Source organism: Gossypium arboreum, chromosome 5 (assembly GCF_025698485.1).
Source record: "Gossypium arboreum isolate Shixiya-1 chromosome 5, ASM2569848v2, whole genome shotgun sequence".
NCBI lineage: Eukaryota > Viridiplantae > Streptophyta > Magnoliopsida > Malvales > Malvaceae > Gossypium > Gossypium arboreum.
The window spans coordinates 20930588-20949783 of record NC_069074.1 but is presented as its reverse complement, the minus strand read 5'-3'; the positions used below and the strand labels follow the sequence as shown (position 1 = coordinate 20949783).

The 19196-nt window shown below is 32.4% G+C and overlaps 1 protein-coding gene across 1 annotated transcript; it reads left to right on the top strand.

Annotated features, from left to right (window-relative positions):
- Window positions 1-17285: 17285 nt before the first annotated feature.
- LOC108469125 (transcription factor MYB93-like) lies at window positions 17286-18758 on the top strand. Its single transcript, XM_017770015.2, has 3 exons — window positions 17286-17513; window positions 17596-17725; window positions 17824-18758. Exons 1-3 carry the CDS (start codon window positions 17381-17383, stop codon window positions 18581-18583), a joined length of 1023 nt encoding a protein of 340 aa, XP_017625504.1. The 5' UTR covers window positions 17286-17380; the 3' UTR covers window positions 18584-18758.
- Window positions 18759-19196: the final 438 nt, after the last annotated feature.

Here is a 19196-nt window from a genome sequence, read left to right as displayed (position 1 = left end):
TTTATGTGTATAGAAATGAAATGTCTTTAGTGAGAACGCGATGATGTGTATTTGTGAGCATGCATGTGCATTAGATGCTAATTGGGAAAATCGGTTAACATGTTGTGTGTATTATGGCCGAATGTGAATCTGGATAATATTGAGTAATGTTTGTGTTTAAAAATGATGAAACGAAGTTTATGCTTAAGTGAAATTATAGGTATGTGATGATTGATTTGTGATATGAATGTTTAAATAACATGCATGCAAGGTATGTGTGAAAGAGTAAATTGGTAATAAATCTGCTTGGGACAGCGGCAGTAACGTGATTTCGGAAAATCACCATAAATTTTGGAAGATGATTTAGAAGTTGAATAAATTATGTAATTAAAGCTTAATGAGTCTAGTTTCTTATAAAAGAAACCGTATAAGCAAAAGAGTTGCCTATAATAAGATATTTGAAGTGATGTGGGACAGGGTCAAAATGACTTCTAGACCCCCTGTTCTATTTTTTATAAAATCATTATAAATTGTACAAAAATGGTTATAAGATGAAGTTTATATTCTTAGACTCCTTAATGAGTCTAGTTTAAAATTAAATAAACAAGAATATATTTTGAATTCTGTACAATGAGAATTTTGATTCGTAGTGAAGAATGGTCAGACTAGTCAAACAGTGAAACAAGGGAAAAATTTAAGAAAAATCTGGTATTGATTTTCCAAACCAAAAATTCTGAAAATTTTATGGATAAAAGATATATGAGTCTATTTTTAGGAAAAATTAACGGAACTTGATTTGGAGTTTCGTAGCTCCAGTTATAAATGATTTAGTGACTGTTGCTCGGGAAAAACAGCTTGTAGTGAATTTGTGATTAAGTAGTAAACATTGATAAAACTGTTTGAGTTGCTTATAAACTATCAATTAAAATTTTAATCAAAGTACCGGATCCTTATTAAAGTGAGGCTATAAGCCGTAAATGACTAGTATACCTAGTCAATTTTGTTATGATGAAATTGATGTACAAGATATATATATGTGGTAAAGCCGAATGACTAATGTAAAATATGTATGAGATATATATATGTGGTAAAGTCGAAAGGCTAATGTGAAATATGTATGAGCCATGCATATGTGGTAAATCCAAATGGCTAATGTGAAATATGTATGAGATGTGTATATATATTGTGGCCGAATAACAAATTGTGAAAGGTGTGTATTAGTAGATATTTGATGAGGCAAATGAATTACAAATATGATAGTCGATGTGAATGTTGTAACATGGGATTAAATGTACATGAAACTTGGAAATATATTCCTGGTACGACCCGATGACTCCGTTTGGGGATTATCCGAGCTAAAGGTCTCGCTAATGATTTGAGTAAAGCGTAAGATTATATGACTTCACAGTAACAATTGTTAATAAATACATTCAATGCGTTAAGTTGGACAGGTATGTATTCTGAGCTTATATTTAAGCTTGATTTGAATTAAATCACTAGGTTGTTATGTGATGCATATGTGAGTAAAACAATAAGACTGTTTCTATGATTGTTGCGCATTTGGTCAATGTGAAAAGTTAGGTGAAAATATGTAATGTGCCTATGTTTATAAGAGATCACTATCAAGTGAGAATTTATCTGCTTATTGTGTATTACGTAATTGTGTATATTCGGCCAAAAAAAGGGCAGTATACCTAGAAAGAGGTTATATGAGAATTCGTAAGATCGACTTTAATTTGGTTGGTCAGGTATGTGATAAATACTTGTACGTGTTAGACCCATCAGAATTAAATCATGATTGTAAAGTGGAAAGCAAATATGAAAATGCCATATGAATATGTGGGTATACAGTTATTGTAACGTCCCACTACCCGAGACCGTTGCCGGAGTCAAGCAGGAGACATTACAAAACTTATCTTAGCACTTAAACAGTTTTCGTAGTAAACTATCCATCTGCGTCACGGTCGCAAAAAAAATCATATCTCGAGTTACAAAACTCGAAATCCAATTCCGTAAATTTTCTCTGAAACTAGACTCATATATCTACTTACTAATATTTTTGGTCAGGCCAATTAGTACAGTTTATTATAAAAAGTTTCCCCTGTTTCAGGGTTCAGCTACTCTGACCCTTGTGCACTACGAATCAAATTTCTTCCTGTACAGAAATCCAATGACTATTCCATTTGTTTCAATTAAAAATAGACTCAATAATGAATCCATACATATAAAGTTTGAGTTCTAATTCTTAATACACAATTTATGGTGAATTTCTAAAGTCAGAACAGGGAATCCAGAAATTGTTCTAACCCTGTTTCACCAAAACATAAATATCTCATAAAATACAACTCTTTTACCTAGTTTGTTTCTTCCATATAAAAATAGATTCATTAAGCTTCAATTACATATTTTATTCATCATCTAATTCACTTTATACTATTTTTGGTATATTTTCAAAGTTGGACTACTGTTACTGTCCAAATCTGTTTTAGTATAAAATGTTGATAACTAAGTTTATAACATCTTCATTTCTTCTCTCTACAACATTTACCAACAATTCCTCTTATTACTCTTCACTAACATATCAAAACATACCATACTTAAGGTTTTGGTAACATTTACAAAACATACCAAAATATCATTTAACAACTTAGATACTTTCAAAATGACCAAAAGACATCCTAGGTACAATGCCATTTTCCAAAAGATAGAAACTTCACCAATTTGAGTTTGGGGATCGGCTTGTATCTTTGAGTCCTTATACTTTCAGTACCTAGCTGCACGAAACAAACCGTGACGCTGAGAATACTCTCGATGGTATTTCTATAAACAATAGCTTAATCAACTTTAAGACATGGTAATTCAAACACATTATTGCTATTATTCAATATCAATCAGTACTTTAATAACCTTTACTTTATTTACCCTTATTAACATAACTCGGACACTAACAGATACACGGATCCAACCCACACTCCGGGATAAGCACATAGTGTTTCATCGGAACAAATCCGGAACTTTAACATTATAGTACACAAAGTACTTCATCGGAACAAATCCGGAACTTTAACAGTAGTCGACACATAGTGTCTCATCGACTCAATGTCAGAATATCCCAATACTTCCAATTCCTATGACATGTCAACTATATCCGACTAGCCCGACACTGTTAATAGGGTATTCAAAATCACTTTCATTTCAATATGGTAAAAATACTTACCTCATTCACATTTTCATACAATATAAATATCAAATATAGCAATAACGATTAAGCTCGGTTTATAGAAATACAAACCACTATTTATCGAATTTAATCGATATCTTCGTTCACTTTCTCTTTTCCCTTCTTTGATGACGATCCGGTTACTACGTTTGCTACTAACAATCATACAATTAAAATCATCAATATACTAATTCATAAAACACATTTTCACTTTCTATCAAACTTTTACAAAATTCCAATTTCGTCCTTTTTCCATTACTAATCTTTTTTCTTTAACTTAAGCTTCATATTCTCTTTTAATCAACTCATTAACAATTTCTAACTCATAAAATTCATTATAAAACATAAATTTTGAGCTCTATTCAACTTAATCCCTATTTAAACCTAACTTAGAATTCTTTTAATAAATCACTCAATTTTCACTTCTAACTTCAATTCCTATCAATTTAACCCATAAAACCTCAATTTATTCAACTAAATCAATATCTATAAAATTTTCTATTTTTCTTCATTTTAACCTTATACATGTAGAACTTTGAATTAGACATCCATAAACATAAAAATCATAAGAAAATGAGCTAAAACAACTTACCAATTAAACTTTAGGGCCTTAATCCTCAAATTTCCCTTTTCTATTTCTTTCTTTCTTTCCTTCTTTCTTTCTCACGTTTGCTCTCTGTAACTCTTTCTATGTTTCTTTACTCATTATTCTTTATTCATTATACTATATTATATTATTATTAACCTATAATAAATATATAATTAACATGTGTAATAGCTATAACATAAAATATCTTATAGCTATTACACATATATACCAACTATTACACATGTTATATCATACATTCACACACATGGCACTTAGGGTCTAATTGCTAGATTAGTCCCTTTACTAATCTTTAATCTATAATTAAACTTTTATACCGTATGCAATTTAGTCATTATTCTAAATTCAAGCTACTTAACTTAATCAAACATTAAATAACCATTCAACTATAATTCATAAATATTTCTAATAAATATTCATGAATAAATTTCACGGAAACAGTACTCAAGACTCAATTTCCGATACCGTAACTTTCGGTTCATTACAGTTATGGAGAAATATTATAGGATATTGGGAGATATACATTTTGACTTGACCGATGAGGGTAACTATAGATATGAAATGAAATGATATATATATGAATCAAATAAACAAATTGGTTATATTTGAGTTTAAGAGTTTTTTTTTTTAATTTGCTTAAGACTTACTAAGCTTATAAAAGCTTACTCTGTTGTTATGTTTCTCTATTTTATAGATTGTTGAATTTGGCCTTTTGCTCGGGGATCGTCAGCAACTTGTCAAACTATCACTATCCACTGCTTAGTACTGCTATGTTTTGGATTATCTTATGGCATGTATAGAATAGACTAGTGGCGGAAGAATATTTTGGTTAATGTATATAAGCCATGCGAAAATGGCATCTTTTGAATGTTTACTTAGAAGTTTAAATTTTATCCTGGTCGTGCTTAGTACTTATTTAAATGAATGATCTTTATTTTAAGAAAAAGTTCAAAATTTTACTATTACGACATGAGTTACAAGTCCGGTAATGCCCTTACATTAAATGACGGTTACGGGATAGGGTGTTACATTTATTGGTATCAAAGCTACGGTTTAGTCGATTCTAGGACTAACGTAGCACGTGTGAGTCTAGCTATACATGCCATAAAGTGATAAAATGATAGTGTGATGATTTCTGACAATTAAAATGTGTTTTTCAGATACTAATAAATTTTGATCCTGAAGCAGTAGTGTGGCGAGATGGTATTGAGAGCATTGGAACATGCTTATGATGTGTCAAAATTGAGAAAAAAGTGAATTACTGAATATGATATGCTATGTGAAATGTACTTGTTGATTTTGCTATGTGCCTTTTTGAATGATGCAATGAATTTTATGATATGCATATATCATGTCTGAACTAGAAGTATAAGCCCTAGGGTATGTGATAAATTTAGTAAGTTTTGAGTAATTAAGTTTAGTATAAAAGTTAGAATGGCATGTTATAAAGGTATGATATATGAATCATGGCCCATTGATCTTACTTTACTCAAATTTGTTTACGAGATAGTTGTGTATAAAGCATGTATCCGAATGATCATTAGAAAATAAACTGTGAGAATTAGGTGGATATGTGATCCTTGTATATATAGATCGAATGTCAAATGAAAGTTATACATTATGTGCTTGTATACTGAATAAAGCAAATGAAATGCCAATGTGATAAATTAGTGAAATGTATACTTGATGGATAAATATGCATAAAAGTTCAAGTATGTTATATCAGGGCTAAGTCCCAAGAGCATTCGTCTTTGGTGATATATCCTGCTAAGTCCCGAAGAGCATTCGTGCTGGTGATGTATCCGGGCTAAGTCCCGAAGAGCATTCGTGCTGGTGATATATTCGGGCTAAGTCCCGAAGAGCATTTGTAACAGCCCGATTTTGGGCCTAGTCGGAACAGAGGTTTCGGGACCACTATTCCGAGGCCAGAGAAAATTATTTTAGTATTATTTTATGTGTTATAATATGACTTTATAAGTGCATGTTAATTTTGGTATATTAATTTTAGCGATTTCTAGTCCAATTTCAAAAAAGGACTAAATCGCGTAAAAAGTAAAAGTTGTGTTTTAATACCTAAAGGTGTTAAATTGCCTTGTATCTTAAATTGGGGGTCTTTAAAGTGAAATTAGGCCATTGAAAGTGTGATGGCCAGCCATGGGAGACAAAATAGTTGAAAAGTCAAAATTAGACAAAATAGTTTTATTATTAACAAATAAAAAAAAAAAGAAAAAGCTATCATTTTTCTCTTCCCCTTCACCGAAATATGCAGCAAAGAAAGGGTTTTGAAGCTGGAAAATTTCAGCAACATATTTCCCTTGCTTGTAAGTGATTTTAATGTCTTTGCTTGATGATTTTTGTATTTTTGGAACCCCTAAAGCATAAGCTTTCATAAGAGGGGATTATTTTGCAAAATGATGAAGAGTCTAGGGTTTTACTATGAGAGTAAATGTGTTGTTTGCTGTGTTTTTATGGAAGATTATGAGTCCTAGTTGTCTAATAAACAACTTTTGTGAAAGAAATTGCATGAAAATACCTTAAAAAGGGGTAAATTGCTAAGTTGTAAAATGAGTTGTAAATGTGTCAAATAGTTGAAATTATGAGTTGCTATAGTTATGAAAATGGTTCATCTAGACTGAAGGAGTATAGAAATGTGATAAAAATTAATTTACGAGCATTGGGGCAAAAGTGCAAATATGCAAAAGTTTAGGGGTCAAAATGAAAATTTGTAAAAATATGATTTTTAGACCCATATGAATATTGTGACTGATTGGTAGGCTAAATGTGATGTTATAGATGATGAAAATTGAGATTTGGACCTAGAACGGAAAGAAATCGATTTATGGACGAGTATGTCTTTTCACCTTTGTGGTATCGAGGTAAGTTCATGTGTAAATAATGTAGCATAATTGTTATTTTTAAGTTATTGATGTTAAATATATGATATGCTGATTTTTATCATGAAATATATGCTTTGTAGTTATTTTCGAATAAAATGCAAGTTATGTGTATTATCTGTTAAATATAAAGTGCGACCGAGTATTCGTTTCGGTATTTTACGGAAGATGGAAAGGATATGTGTTCGAGGAAAATCCTGTTTGAACCTTAGGAATAGATTAGGATACAAGTGACATGTCACTAGGATGGTTGAGCATCCGAACTCGTTGAGTTGAGTCTGAGTTCACTTATGGATGCGAATGTTCGAACTCGTTGAGTTGAGTCTAAGTTCGTGAGATGTAACTAGGCATCCGAGCTCATTGAGTTGAGTCCGAGTTCACTTATGGATGCGAACGCCCGAGCTTGTTGAGTTGAGTCCGAGTTCACTTATGGGCGGGTTACATGGTAGCTTGGCTACATATGTGGCACTTATGTGCAAACTTTCTATGTATCCAAATTATATTCCGATGTGTTCAACGGGTAAAATTCTACTCAAATGGATGAATACTCGAGATGAAAGGGACGTATTGGTAAATGTTGTGAAATGGATACTTTGAACAGGTATGTACTTAACCCTCGGGTTGAAAACTCGACATAACAACAATATGGTAAAATGGTAAATGAAAATGTGATATGAGTGTCTCAGTGATGATTATACAAATGATGTTGTATTAATTTTGTGAACAATGATCATGAATGAGTAATTTAGCCTTGACAAATTTGAATGAGTAATTTAGCCTTGACAAATTTGAGTTACTGTAGTAGTGTAATTTTGAAAATATACTAAAAATAGTGGAAAATGAGTTAGAGGCAGAATAAAATATGGGATTAGAGTCTATTTTCACATGAAAGAAACAGAGGAAGAAAAAGAATTCCATATTGTGTGATATTTGAATTCTTGTGAAATAGGGTCTGAATGAATTCGAGATCCCCTGTTCTAACTTTAGAAATTCACCAAAAATTTTACAAAAATTATTAAGAGTTATACCTTACATGCATAGATTCCTTATTGAGTCTATTTTATGGGAAATAAACGGCATGGTCGTTGGAATTTTGTCTGAGGAGAAATTCGGTTTGTAGTGCACGGGGTCGAGTGGTCATACCTCAAAGCAGGGAGACTTTAACTAATAAACTGTACTATTTGGATTAACCAAAAGTTCTGGAAATTTTATAGAAGAAAGGAAAATAAGTATAGTTTCAGGGAAAATTAACGGAACTTAATTCGGAGTTTTGTAGCTCCAGATATAAACAAGTTAATGAGTTGCTTATTGTTTTCATATGAACTTACTAAAGCTTACCCCTTCTTTCCCATGTTTTTAAAGTTTCCGAGTTAGCTCGGGTTGGAGGCCGTCGGAGATATTATCACCCTATCGAGTTAACGTTATCGAGTAAGTAAACTCAAGTGATTGAGTCTATGGCATGTATAGGGTTTTAATGTGAGTATGTAATATTATGATTTAGCCAAAGGCATTGGCTTGTTATTAAGGTAGTATTAGTTATGTAAATTGGCCTACGTCGGCTAATATCGTTATGGGCCCATATGATTATTCTTATGCATTTATGTTATTATTTCTTGTGATGTGGCTTACAACATGTATGCTTAGAGATTGAATTGAGATTCATTGATGAGATAGTAACTAATGCAGGATTAAGTGATTGGTAAATAGTTAATAATGCTTCATGAATGGTTTGTGATGTAATGATAGTTATGTCTAGTATGTGGTAATGATATGGGCAAATTCTATAATATTTATTGCATAAGAAAATAACTTGAGCATAACATGTTTGTAGATGTTTAAGAGCTCATTTATGTCACGTTGTATGTTATTGGATAAGTATGCATCTATGCATATGGTGTGAGAGTGATAAAAGGCTTAATAATTAGCCTATTTCGCCACACACTGAGCACATGGGCGATGTGAAGCCTTAACGCAAGAGATTTTTTAAGTTTTCATGAGTTCTCGATTAGGTCCCGAACCACTCCGGATGTATGTTTTGGGCCTCGTAAGCCCGTATATGGGATGATTGTATGTGAAAAGAAAAGTTTTTAACTATTTGAGATTTCATGGCCCTGTTTAGTATGAAAGTATTAGTAAAAGTCAGGTAGCACCTCGAACCCCGTCCCGGCGTCGGATGCGGGCGAGGGGTGTTACAGCATTCGTGCTGGTGATGTATCCGGGCTAAGTCCCAAAGAGCATTCGTGCTGGTGATATATCCGGGCTAAGTCCCGAAGAGCATTCGTGCTGGTGATGTATCCGGGCTAAGCCCCGAAGGCATTCATGCTGGGACAAAATCCGGACTTGAGGTCCGAAGGCCTTTGTGCTGAAATTATTTATGGGTTAAAGTTCCGCAGGTCTTGTACTGGTGATGTGTATTCGGGTCTTCGTGCCTAGCAGGCTTAATGCCGGTGATTCGAGCAAGGTTTAAGTGTTCATTACTATATGAATTCAAAGTTAAATGAAAGAATACGTTTAAAGTGTACATATATGATGTTTTATAGACTTAGTTAAGCCATTTCAATATGTAATAACGAATGAATATGGGCATTATATGTGCGAATGATTAGAGGCACTGTGTGTGCAAATTCTTTTAACCGAGCACTATGTGTGCGAAATCGGTAATTGAGGCACTGTGTGTGCGAGTTCTTCAACCGAGCACTATGTGTGTGAAATCGGTCAATGGGCACTAAGTGTGTGAAATGAGATTCATGTAAGACCTCGTCTGGGATGAAGGCATTGATTTGAGATGTTGTGTAAGACCATGTCTAGGACATGGCATCGACTCGATATGTGATAACATGTAAGACCATGGTTGGACTATGGCTTTAAGTAAATGACATACTCGAGACAAATCACGACGCTCTTTAAATTGACAAATGTTAAGAAGTAGAATTGAAGTTAGATGTTGAATTTTAATTAGATAATGATATTCGGTATTTGAGTTTGAATTGGGGATTAATAGATATAAATTGACGATTGATTATTGTTTCGGCTGTAATTTTGTTATAAGTGGATACATGAAAAAAAAAATGGTGGATATGTTGTTAAGGAATGGATTTATGTTATATGTACACTTAAGTGCTTAGTTGAAAATGTGTTATGGATTTAGTCTATGAGATTCTCGGTATATGAAGTTATATGTGCTATTACTGAATGGACATTATTTTGTTAATCTTGTTCAAGAAATTATTTTGATTAAGTTTCGACATTCGAAAGTTTGAAAGAATTTTGATGAATCTGATAATTTTGGATATACGAGTTATGCGCTAGAATAAATCTCATGCCGATGTATTATATTAGGCTTTATGCCTATTCGATTTATACGAGTAACGTTAACTATGATTGAATGTGCTAAGTGAACTAAATGTTCAGGTACGTGGAAGTTGACTTTTCTTTTGGAAATGAGTTAAGTTGAATATTGAGATGTGATAAAGTTATAAAGGATATTCATTGGGATGTTTAAGAATATGTATACTTTCGGCCAGGTTACAGCTTATACATGAATGAAAATGTGGGTTATGAATATGTGAGTTGATATTATGTATTATACATGTTAATATGTGATTTATATGTGTTTGAAATGCAAGCATAAATTCAATTAAGTGATTATTGCTTATGAAATCAAGAAAATTAGATGTATGTGTATACTTGTAGAAATGTTTATGTATTTGTTTTAAGATAAGAAAGTGATTTTATAGATCGATGTGAAAGTAGTAATGAATTACAATTGTTATTGATGAGCTAATGTTTATATGGACATAATTCAATAAGAGGACATTATCCTAACCTAGTCGCTACTAGGATTTTCGGGGACGAAAATCCCTAAAGGGGGGAGAGTTGTAATGACCCTATTCGACCCTAGTCGGAAGTGGTTTGAGACCGCTAAATCGAGTCATGAAATAATTGAATATAATATTTTATGTCTAAAATATGTGATTATGCATGTGTGAAATTTGAATGCTTTGATTTTTGTCAAATTGAATGTGTTTCTAAATAAAAAGGACTTATGTGAGAAGCTTTGAATATATGTGTGGCTTATTTTAAGTGATTAATTATTGAATGATGCAAATAAGTAGGTTTGCATGCCAATTTGCCACTTTTAATACTAGTGGCACGCCAAGCTCATAAGTATGGACATTATATGCATGATTTAATATTATTATATTTATTAGTGGTGAGAAATATGTAATAAAAATGTATTAAATGAATTAAAGATGAATAAAAGAGTATGGGTAATAAAAATAATGTGTTAGTGGGAGGAGAAACCAAAGTTGGTTTATTCCTCCATTAAATAACTAGGAAAGGGGAGAAGAAATTTCCTTGGGTTGTTAAAATTTTCGCTAAGGAGATTGCTAGATGAAGGGCATTCGAATAGAGAGGAAGAAGAGGGCTGCTGCATGTTTAATTTTGAGCTCACTTAGGAGCTGGTTCCTTAAGAAACTCATTGAAGGTGGCAGCAAGAAGGGAAAGAAAGCGCTCAAGAGTAGGTTCAATTTCTTTATTCGAGAAGTCCTTGCAATGAAACTTTGAAAAATTTCCATGTTTATACTATGTTTAATACATGTTAGTTGCTACCAAAATCTGGTGTTAGAAGTGAAGAAGAGTTGATAAATAAATGTATAAGTTGGTGTTGAAACACCATTTTTAAGGTGATAGTTTCAGCATGTAATTCTTGTAGTTTATCGTGCAATAAATCACGGTGTAATTGATCTCTGCTTGCTCTAATTAAGGTAAAATGTTGGTTAATCAATGTCCTGTTTTGTGGTAATAAGCAAAATATAAAGATGGTTGAAATTAACATGCATTCTTGTTCGGTTTATGTTTGAAGAGTTATTAACTTTTGGAGGTTAAAACAGTTTAATTTGGGATTTACATTTTCAAATTTCAGTTTTAGTAATGTCCCATTATTATTGGTTGAAGCTAAGGAAATAAGCATTTGTTGAAAGGATGTAGGAACTGAATTGTTCGAAAATTATTTCTTTGTCACTAGTGAAATTTTAATGTTGAATGTATGCTGAATTTTTAAGTGTCCGAATGCATGCGAATTTAACATGTTCAAATGCATTTGGAGTGTTTGTTTAGGTAGGTTAAATGTGTCGATATTCAAACTGTCTATACACTAGAGTTGTTGTACCGTTTCAAACAGGACAAGAACTCATGTACTTAAAATTGAGCTATCATGTTGCATGATCTTGTATGGTAAATTAAATGAAAATCATGACATTGATATCAAATTTTAATACAAAATATAGGTGAGTACTGGATATATGAAATTATGTAAATATTTAAATTATGATGCATGATTTATGTGTATAGAAATGAAATGTCTTTAGTGAGAACTCGATGATGTGTATTTGTGAGCATGCATGTGCATTAGATGCTAAGTGGGAAAATCGGTTAACATGTTGTGTGTATTATGGCCAAATGTGAATCTGGATAATATTGAGTAATGTTTGTGTTTAAAAATGATGAAACGAAGTTTATGCTTAAGTGAAATTATAGGTATGTGATGATTGATTTGTGATATGCATGTTTAAATAACATGCATGCAAGGTATGTGTGAAAGAGTGAATTGGTAATAAATCTGCTTGGGACAGCGGCAGTAACGTGAATTTGGAAAATCACCATAAATTTTGGGAGATGATTTAGAAGTTGAATAAATTATGTAATTAAATCTTAATGAGTCTAGTTTCTTATAAAAGAAACCGTGTAAGCAAAAGAATTGCCTATAATAAGATATTTGAAGTGATGTGAGACAGGGTCAAAATGACTTCTAGATCCCCTGTTTTGTTTTTTATAAAATCATTATAAATTGTACAAAAATGGTTATAAGATGAATTTTATATGCTTAGACTCCTTAATGAGTCTAGTTTCAAATGAAATAAACAAGAATATATTTTGAATTCTGTACAATGAGAATTTTGATTCGTAGTGAAGAATGGTCAGACTAGTCAAATAGTGAAACAAGGGAAAAATTTAAGAAAAATCTGGTATTGATTTGCCAAACCAAAAATTCTGAAATTTTATGGATAAAAGATATATGAGTCTATTTTCAGGAAAAATTAACGGCACTTGATTTGGAGTTTCGTAGCTCCAGTTATAAATGATTTAGTGACTGTTGCTCGGGAAAAACAGCTTGTAGTGAATTTGTGATTAAGTAGTAAACATTGATAAAACTGTTTGAGTTGCTTATAAACTATCAATTAAAATTTTAATCAAAGTACCGGATCCTTATTAAAGTGAGGCTATAAGCCGTAAATGACTAGTATACCTAGTCAATTTTGTTATGATGAAATTGATGTACAAGATATATATATGTGGTAAAGCCGAATGGCTAATGTAAAATATGTATGAGATATATATATGTGGTAAAGTCGAAAGGCTAATGTGAAATATGTATGAGCCATGCATATGTGGTAAAGCCAAATGGCTAATGTGAAATATGTATGAGATGTGTATATATATTGTGGCCGAATAACAAATTGTGAAAGGTGTGTATTAGTAGATATTTGATGAGGCAAATGAATTACAAATATGATAGTCGATGTGAATGTTGTAACATGGGATTAAATGTACATGAAACTTGGAAATATATTCCTAGTACGACCCGATGACTACGTTTGGGGATTATCCGAGCTAAAGGTCTCGCTGATGATTCAAGTAAAGCGTAAGATTATATGACTTCACAGTAACAATTGTTAATAAATACGTTCAATGCGTTAAGTTGGACAGATATGTATTCTGAGCTTATATTTAAGCTTGATTTGAATTAAATCACAAGGTTGTTATGTTATGCATATGTGAGTAAAACAATAAGACTGTTTCTATGATTATTGCGCATTTGGTCAATGTGAAAAGTTAGGTGAAAATATGTAATGTGCCTATGTTTATAAGAGATCACTATCAAGTGAGAATTTATCTGCTTATTGTGTATTACGTAATTGTGTATATTCGGCCAAAAAAAGGGCAGTATACCTAGAAAGAGGTTATATGAAAATTCGTAAGATCGACTTTAATTTGGTTGGTCAGGTATGTGATAAATACTTGTACGTGTTATACCCATCAGAATTAAATCATGATTGTAAAGTGGAAAGCAAATATGAAAATGCCATGTGGATATGTGGGTATACAGTTATGGAGAAATATTATAGGATATTGGGAGATATACATTTTGACTTGACCGACGAGGGTAACTATAGATATGAAATGAAATGATATATATATGAATCAAATAAACAAATTGGTTATATTTGAGTTCAAGAGTTTTTTTTTAATTTGCTTAAGACTTACTAAGCTTATAAAAGCTTACTCTGTTGTTATGTTTCTCTGTTTTATAGATTGTTGAATTTGGCCTTTTGCTCGGGATCGTCAACAACTTGTCACACTATCACTATCCAACGCTTGATCTTGCTATGTTTTGGATTATCTTATGGCATGTATAGAATAGACTAGTGGCGGAAGAATATTTTGGTTAATGTATATAAGCCATGCGAAAATGGCATCTTTTGAATGTTTACTTAGAGAAGTTTAAATTTTATCCCTGGCTGTGCTTAGTACTTATTTAAATGAATGATCTTTATTTCAAGAAAAAGTTCAAAATTTTATTGTTCTGACATGAGTTACAAGTCGGTAATACCCCTTACCTATTCCGGCGACGATTACGGGATTTAACCTTTGACCGCCAAGAATGATAAAAACCTGACTTACTTTGACCGCCAAGAATGATAAAAACCTGATTTAACCTTTTAAAAATTATAAAGATATAGACTATTAAAATGATAAAATTATATTTTTTATTATTGTAAAAATATACAATTTAATTCCACCTAAAAAAGTTTTCTAACTTCGCGACTACTTTCTCGTTTAGGGACTAAGTCAAGTGATGATATTTTGTGAACTAGTTATCGGCAAAAGAATTATATATATAATATATTACATAGTAAATAAAAATAAGCAGAAATGTTAATTTGATGGATCACTAGCAAACAACTGTGGTTTCCCTTGAATAGAAAATCCAATCATCAGCCTGGAATTTGAGTATCATTCTTGCAATTCATGATGAATGTATCAAGTAATTATTGCATATATATTACAAAGTCTACTTTCACCATAACTTGAGAAATGTTGAGTGAAATTGTTTGATTAACTCTCTCTTCCACTCCCCCTCTATTACCCTAGCTCTGTTTCTGATGTCTATACCTGCAAGCAGGAGTCCAATCCAAACAGATTGTATACGTTTTGCCATAAAATAGTCCAACTCGGTTCAAATGATATACAATTTCAATGACTTCTCCATAACATAATTAAAATCCCTTAATAGTTTGGTGGCACTGGTTGGGCCAAAATTGACAGTATTGGCTTGTCTCATATGGACTGACAAAGACTGCAACTTATTTTATGCATCTCCTCTGAAAATATAATAATTTGGAGTATGGAGACAGAGCAGTGGTGGGCATACGAATTTAATAAGATACTGAAATCTGTTTAAGAACAACAGATTGCAAGGGACAAAACAAAAGATGATGAGAAAATTTGGGGGGGGGGGGGTAATTACCTGTAGAACTCATGTCTTGCTGTTTCTTCAAGCAATATCCCACAGTCCTGAATTAGGTTATCCATTAGGGGACTTAAAATCACTTTGTTTAATAAAATGGGTTTCCAATATTTTCTCAATTCATGGAGACAAGCTTCATCCATAAGCCATCCATCAATCTAGGTGTGTTTTTTAATGAAATGTCGTGGGTTACAGGGAGGCCAACAAAAACATAAAAGAAAGTAGGATCTGCAGATCTTTTGCATGATATATGGGATGTACGTGGGACGTGGCTATGTTAGGGACATGGGCCGTCAGCCCGTCAGCCGTCAGGGTTTTAGATGCATTGGTTGGAAACCTGGTGAAGCAAGCAAATCAGTTTGTTTAGCTGACACTTGAAAACTTAAACGTTGATTTATATATTAAAAGTTGAAAGAAAAACAGATGAAAGTTTTAAAGCATGGCAGCTTTATTTATTCAATTCAAAAATAATACCCGACAAGGAACCTTGGTTGAAGGACCCAATTTTGTATTATCTTATTCATTTGTTTGTGCATGAAAAGTCTCAACGTTTACTAACTAATTTGATGGAGAAATATAGAAAACGGGAGATTTGGGGTGGTTTATTTTTTTTAAAATATATAACTAGGGAAAGCAAATATAGTATAGTCTTAGGGGTTTATGTTTTACCGTGTAAGATTTGTGTAGAAAGAAATGACAAAGCTATGGCCAAAAAGAAAAAAAAAGATGGTCTGTCTCTCACTTTTTGGCTGTCGGCAATTGACATTGACAAATTAGAAAGAGCTTATTAATGAAATTAATGGATGATTAAAATTTCTCTGCAATAACTAATACCTAACTATATGCAAGTTTAAATTTGTTTTCGAGTTTCAAAGCATGCCAAAACAAAATTAGTTAATGTTATGAATATATTTTTGAGTTTCATATCGTAATAATGTTAGAATCATTTCAAAATAAATGAATAAATCTTTTTTTTCCCTTCAACAAAGTTGATGAATGCTTTAATGGAAGGAAGGTAATTATTACAAGCTCATATTTATATGTTTAATTTTAAAAAAAATTTACACCCAAACCCCTTTATGAAGTGTAAAAAACTCCACAAATGGTATATAGGATACTTTTGCTTGAAATAATGTCAATTATCAATTTTAATCTCTTTATTTTATGACAATTTAAAATTAATTTTCCTACTTTATAATTTTGTTTACTTTGAAAAATCAAGAAATTACTCTAATTGGATAACATTGTAAATTAATAGTTCGAAAATTTATATATAATAAATTAGCAAATATAAATTGTTAGATTTGGAATCCCATGTAATGGCCTGATGGTTAAGGGTGTTCACTACCTCAGATGTGACTTGAGTTTGAGTCACGCTAGTCGTGTTTATTTGATGCATCATTGGTATATCGACAGCATGAAAGTAATTAAATAAATATTTAATAATATTGAAAAAAATTTGACACTTTGCATGTCTGTTTTATAATCCACATTTAAGTTTCTCCCAACAATATTATTTTTAAAGTTTGAACCAATATTATCCCTTTAAAAATGCAACGTGCTTGATTTAGAATTTTCATCCAAATAACTCTCTATTTTTCCCTATTATTCCTTCATTTAATATCATATTACCAATGTTATAATCTAAATCTATTCTTTATTTTATTTGGAGTTGGAAGATCTCTATACACAGCGATAAGAAATTATGTAATATAATTTATTAAAAACATAATAATTCGTACTTAGCTTTTAAATTAGTTTGATGGTAGAGTATTTTCAAAGTTTTTTTCAAGAAAAGTAATTTTAAAGTTTAATTATAATATAGATGATCGTGAGATTGACTAACTTTATATAGATTTAAACAATAATAATATATGAAATACAAATTGAATAAATAATGTTATCCAAGTTCAAGGTATGGTAAAAGTAAAACCCTTCACTTTCCTAACTTTGAATATAAAAAATAAACATTTTGTTAAATACTAAGTAGCTAATTGACAAATAAGGAGGTGAGGGAAGAGTGTGTATAAATAAAAGCATGGGTGAGTAGAGTTTTGGTGGTGAGGAAGGCGAAGCAATTAACATTAATGGGGAGATCTGCATGCTGTGACGAGAATGGCCTCAAGAAAGGACCTTGGACTCCCGAAGAAGACCAAAAGCTGGTTCACTACATTAAACGACATGGCCATGGCAGTTGGAGAGCTCTCCCTAGGCTTGCAGGTTTCATTTATTTCCAACTTTATTCCCATCTTCATCTTCCTTTTTATTAAGTTTAAAACAACAACAATTTTCATGGTTTCAGGTCTGAACAGATGTGGCAAAAGCTGTAGGCTAAGGTGGACGAATTACTTGAGGCCTGATATCAAGAGGGGCAAATTTTCTCAAGATGAAGAACAAACAATCCTGCATTTGCACTCCGTACTCGGAAACAAGTAATTTTACTGCAAATCAATTTTTATTTATTGATTGATTTTACTCCATAACTTAAAGAATTAAAAACCACTTCTTTTTCTTTTTCTACGTTTTTAAGGTGGTCAGCCATTGCAACACATCTGCCAGGGCGCACTGATAACGAAATCAAGAACTTCTGGAATACCCATTTAAAGAAAAAGCTGATTCAAATGGGCATTGATCCAATGACCCATCAACCCAGAACTGACATCTTTGCTAGCTTGCCTCAGCTCATAGCCCTTGCTAACCTTAAAGACCTCCTGGAAAACAGTCCTCATCTATTCGATGACCAAGCTTTAATATTACAGGCAGAAGCTGCTCACTTGGCTAAGCTTCAATACATGCAATTACTCCTCCATTCTGCTGCTTCAACGACGACCAACGACGACTCGTTATCTTCACCAAATGGCATTGCAGACATGGAAGCTCTCAACTTATTAAGTTCACCAGTTCCAGCTCATGTCAAAGAAAACCCAGTTATTCCAAATTCATCCCAATTTTCTGTGGGAAATGCTTCTTCTCAACAACTCCACCATCCCACCCTGTTACCTCACTTACTAGACCCACAAGTCCCTTTCAGTTTCCAAACATCGTTGAATAATGAAAACACTGAGATGGGGAACTGTTCCAGCTTTACAATGCTCAGCCAGGGAGATAACCAAACCGATAACTCATCGTCATGGCTTCTTCCATCCCCTACCATTCCTCCAACAGCCACCGACACATCACTAAGCAATCCAGGAGATGTGAGCAGTAATTCTAGCAACAATAATGGCGCCGCCTCTCCTTACTGGCCTGAACTCTATTTCGACGACTCCATCATGCATGAGATTTCTTAGACAGTATTGTTGGAGTTTGTATTTCCCATTGTTAATTTTCTGTTACTGTAGATAGCTATGGCATCCATCTCGTGCTTTACATGCATGCATGATTACCCTGTATCACCCCCAAACATCTATGTATATTTATTTATATATACAGCTTATATGTGTATGCATAATTTTGAGATAATAATTTTGTTCAAACATTTTCATCCTACTATAAACACCTTTTTGTTTTAATGATTGATTTCAGGTTGTGATTCTTGTCCATGAACACCAATTCATTTCTAGCTCTATGGCTCTATTGCCATAGGTAAATTTAGCTTAGAAAATCAATATACCACCTTTTATAGTTGCTATATATGGTTGTTTATATAATACACACATATACACGCATTATCGAAAAGGAAAAAAAATTCTAAAACACATGATAGGAGAGATATTAATTTGCAAATATTTCTGATAAATTTAAGTACTACTAAGATACATAGTTTCTCTTGAGGAATCATTGTAAACTTTAAAGTGTTTATGTCAATACACAACACTTTCAAAGACCAGTAACTTGCATAAAATTTTGAGCCTTTTCTCATAAGTCATAACAGTTTCTTAGTAATCCTTAGCTGCACTATGT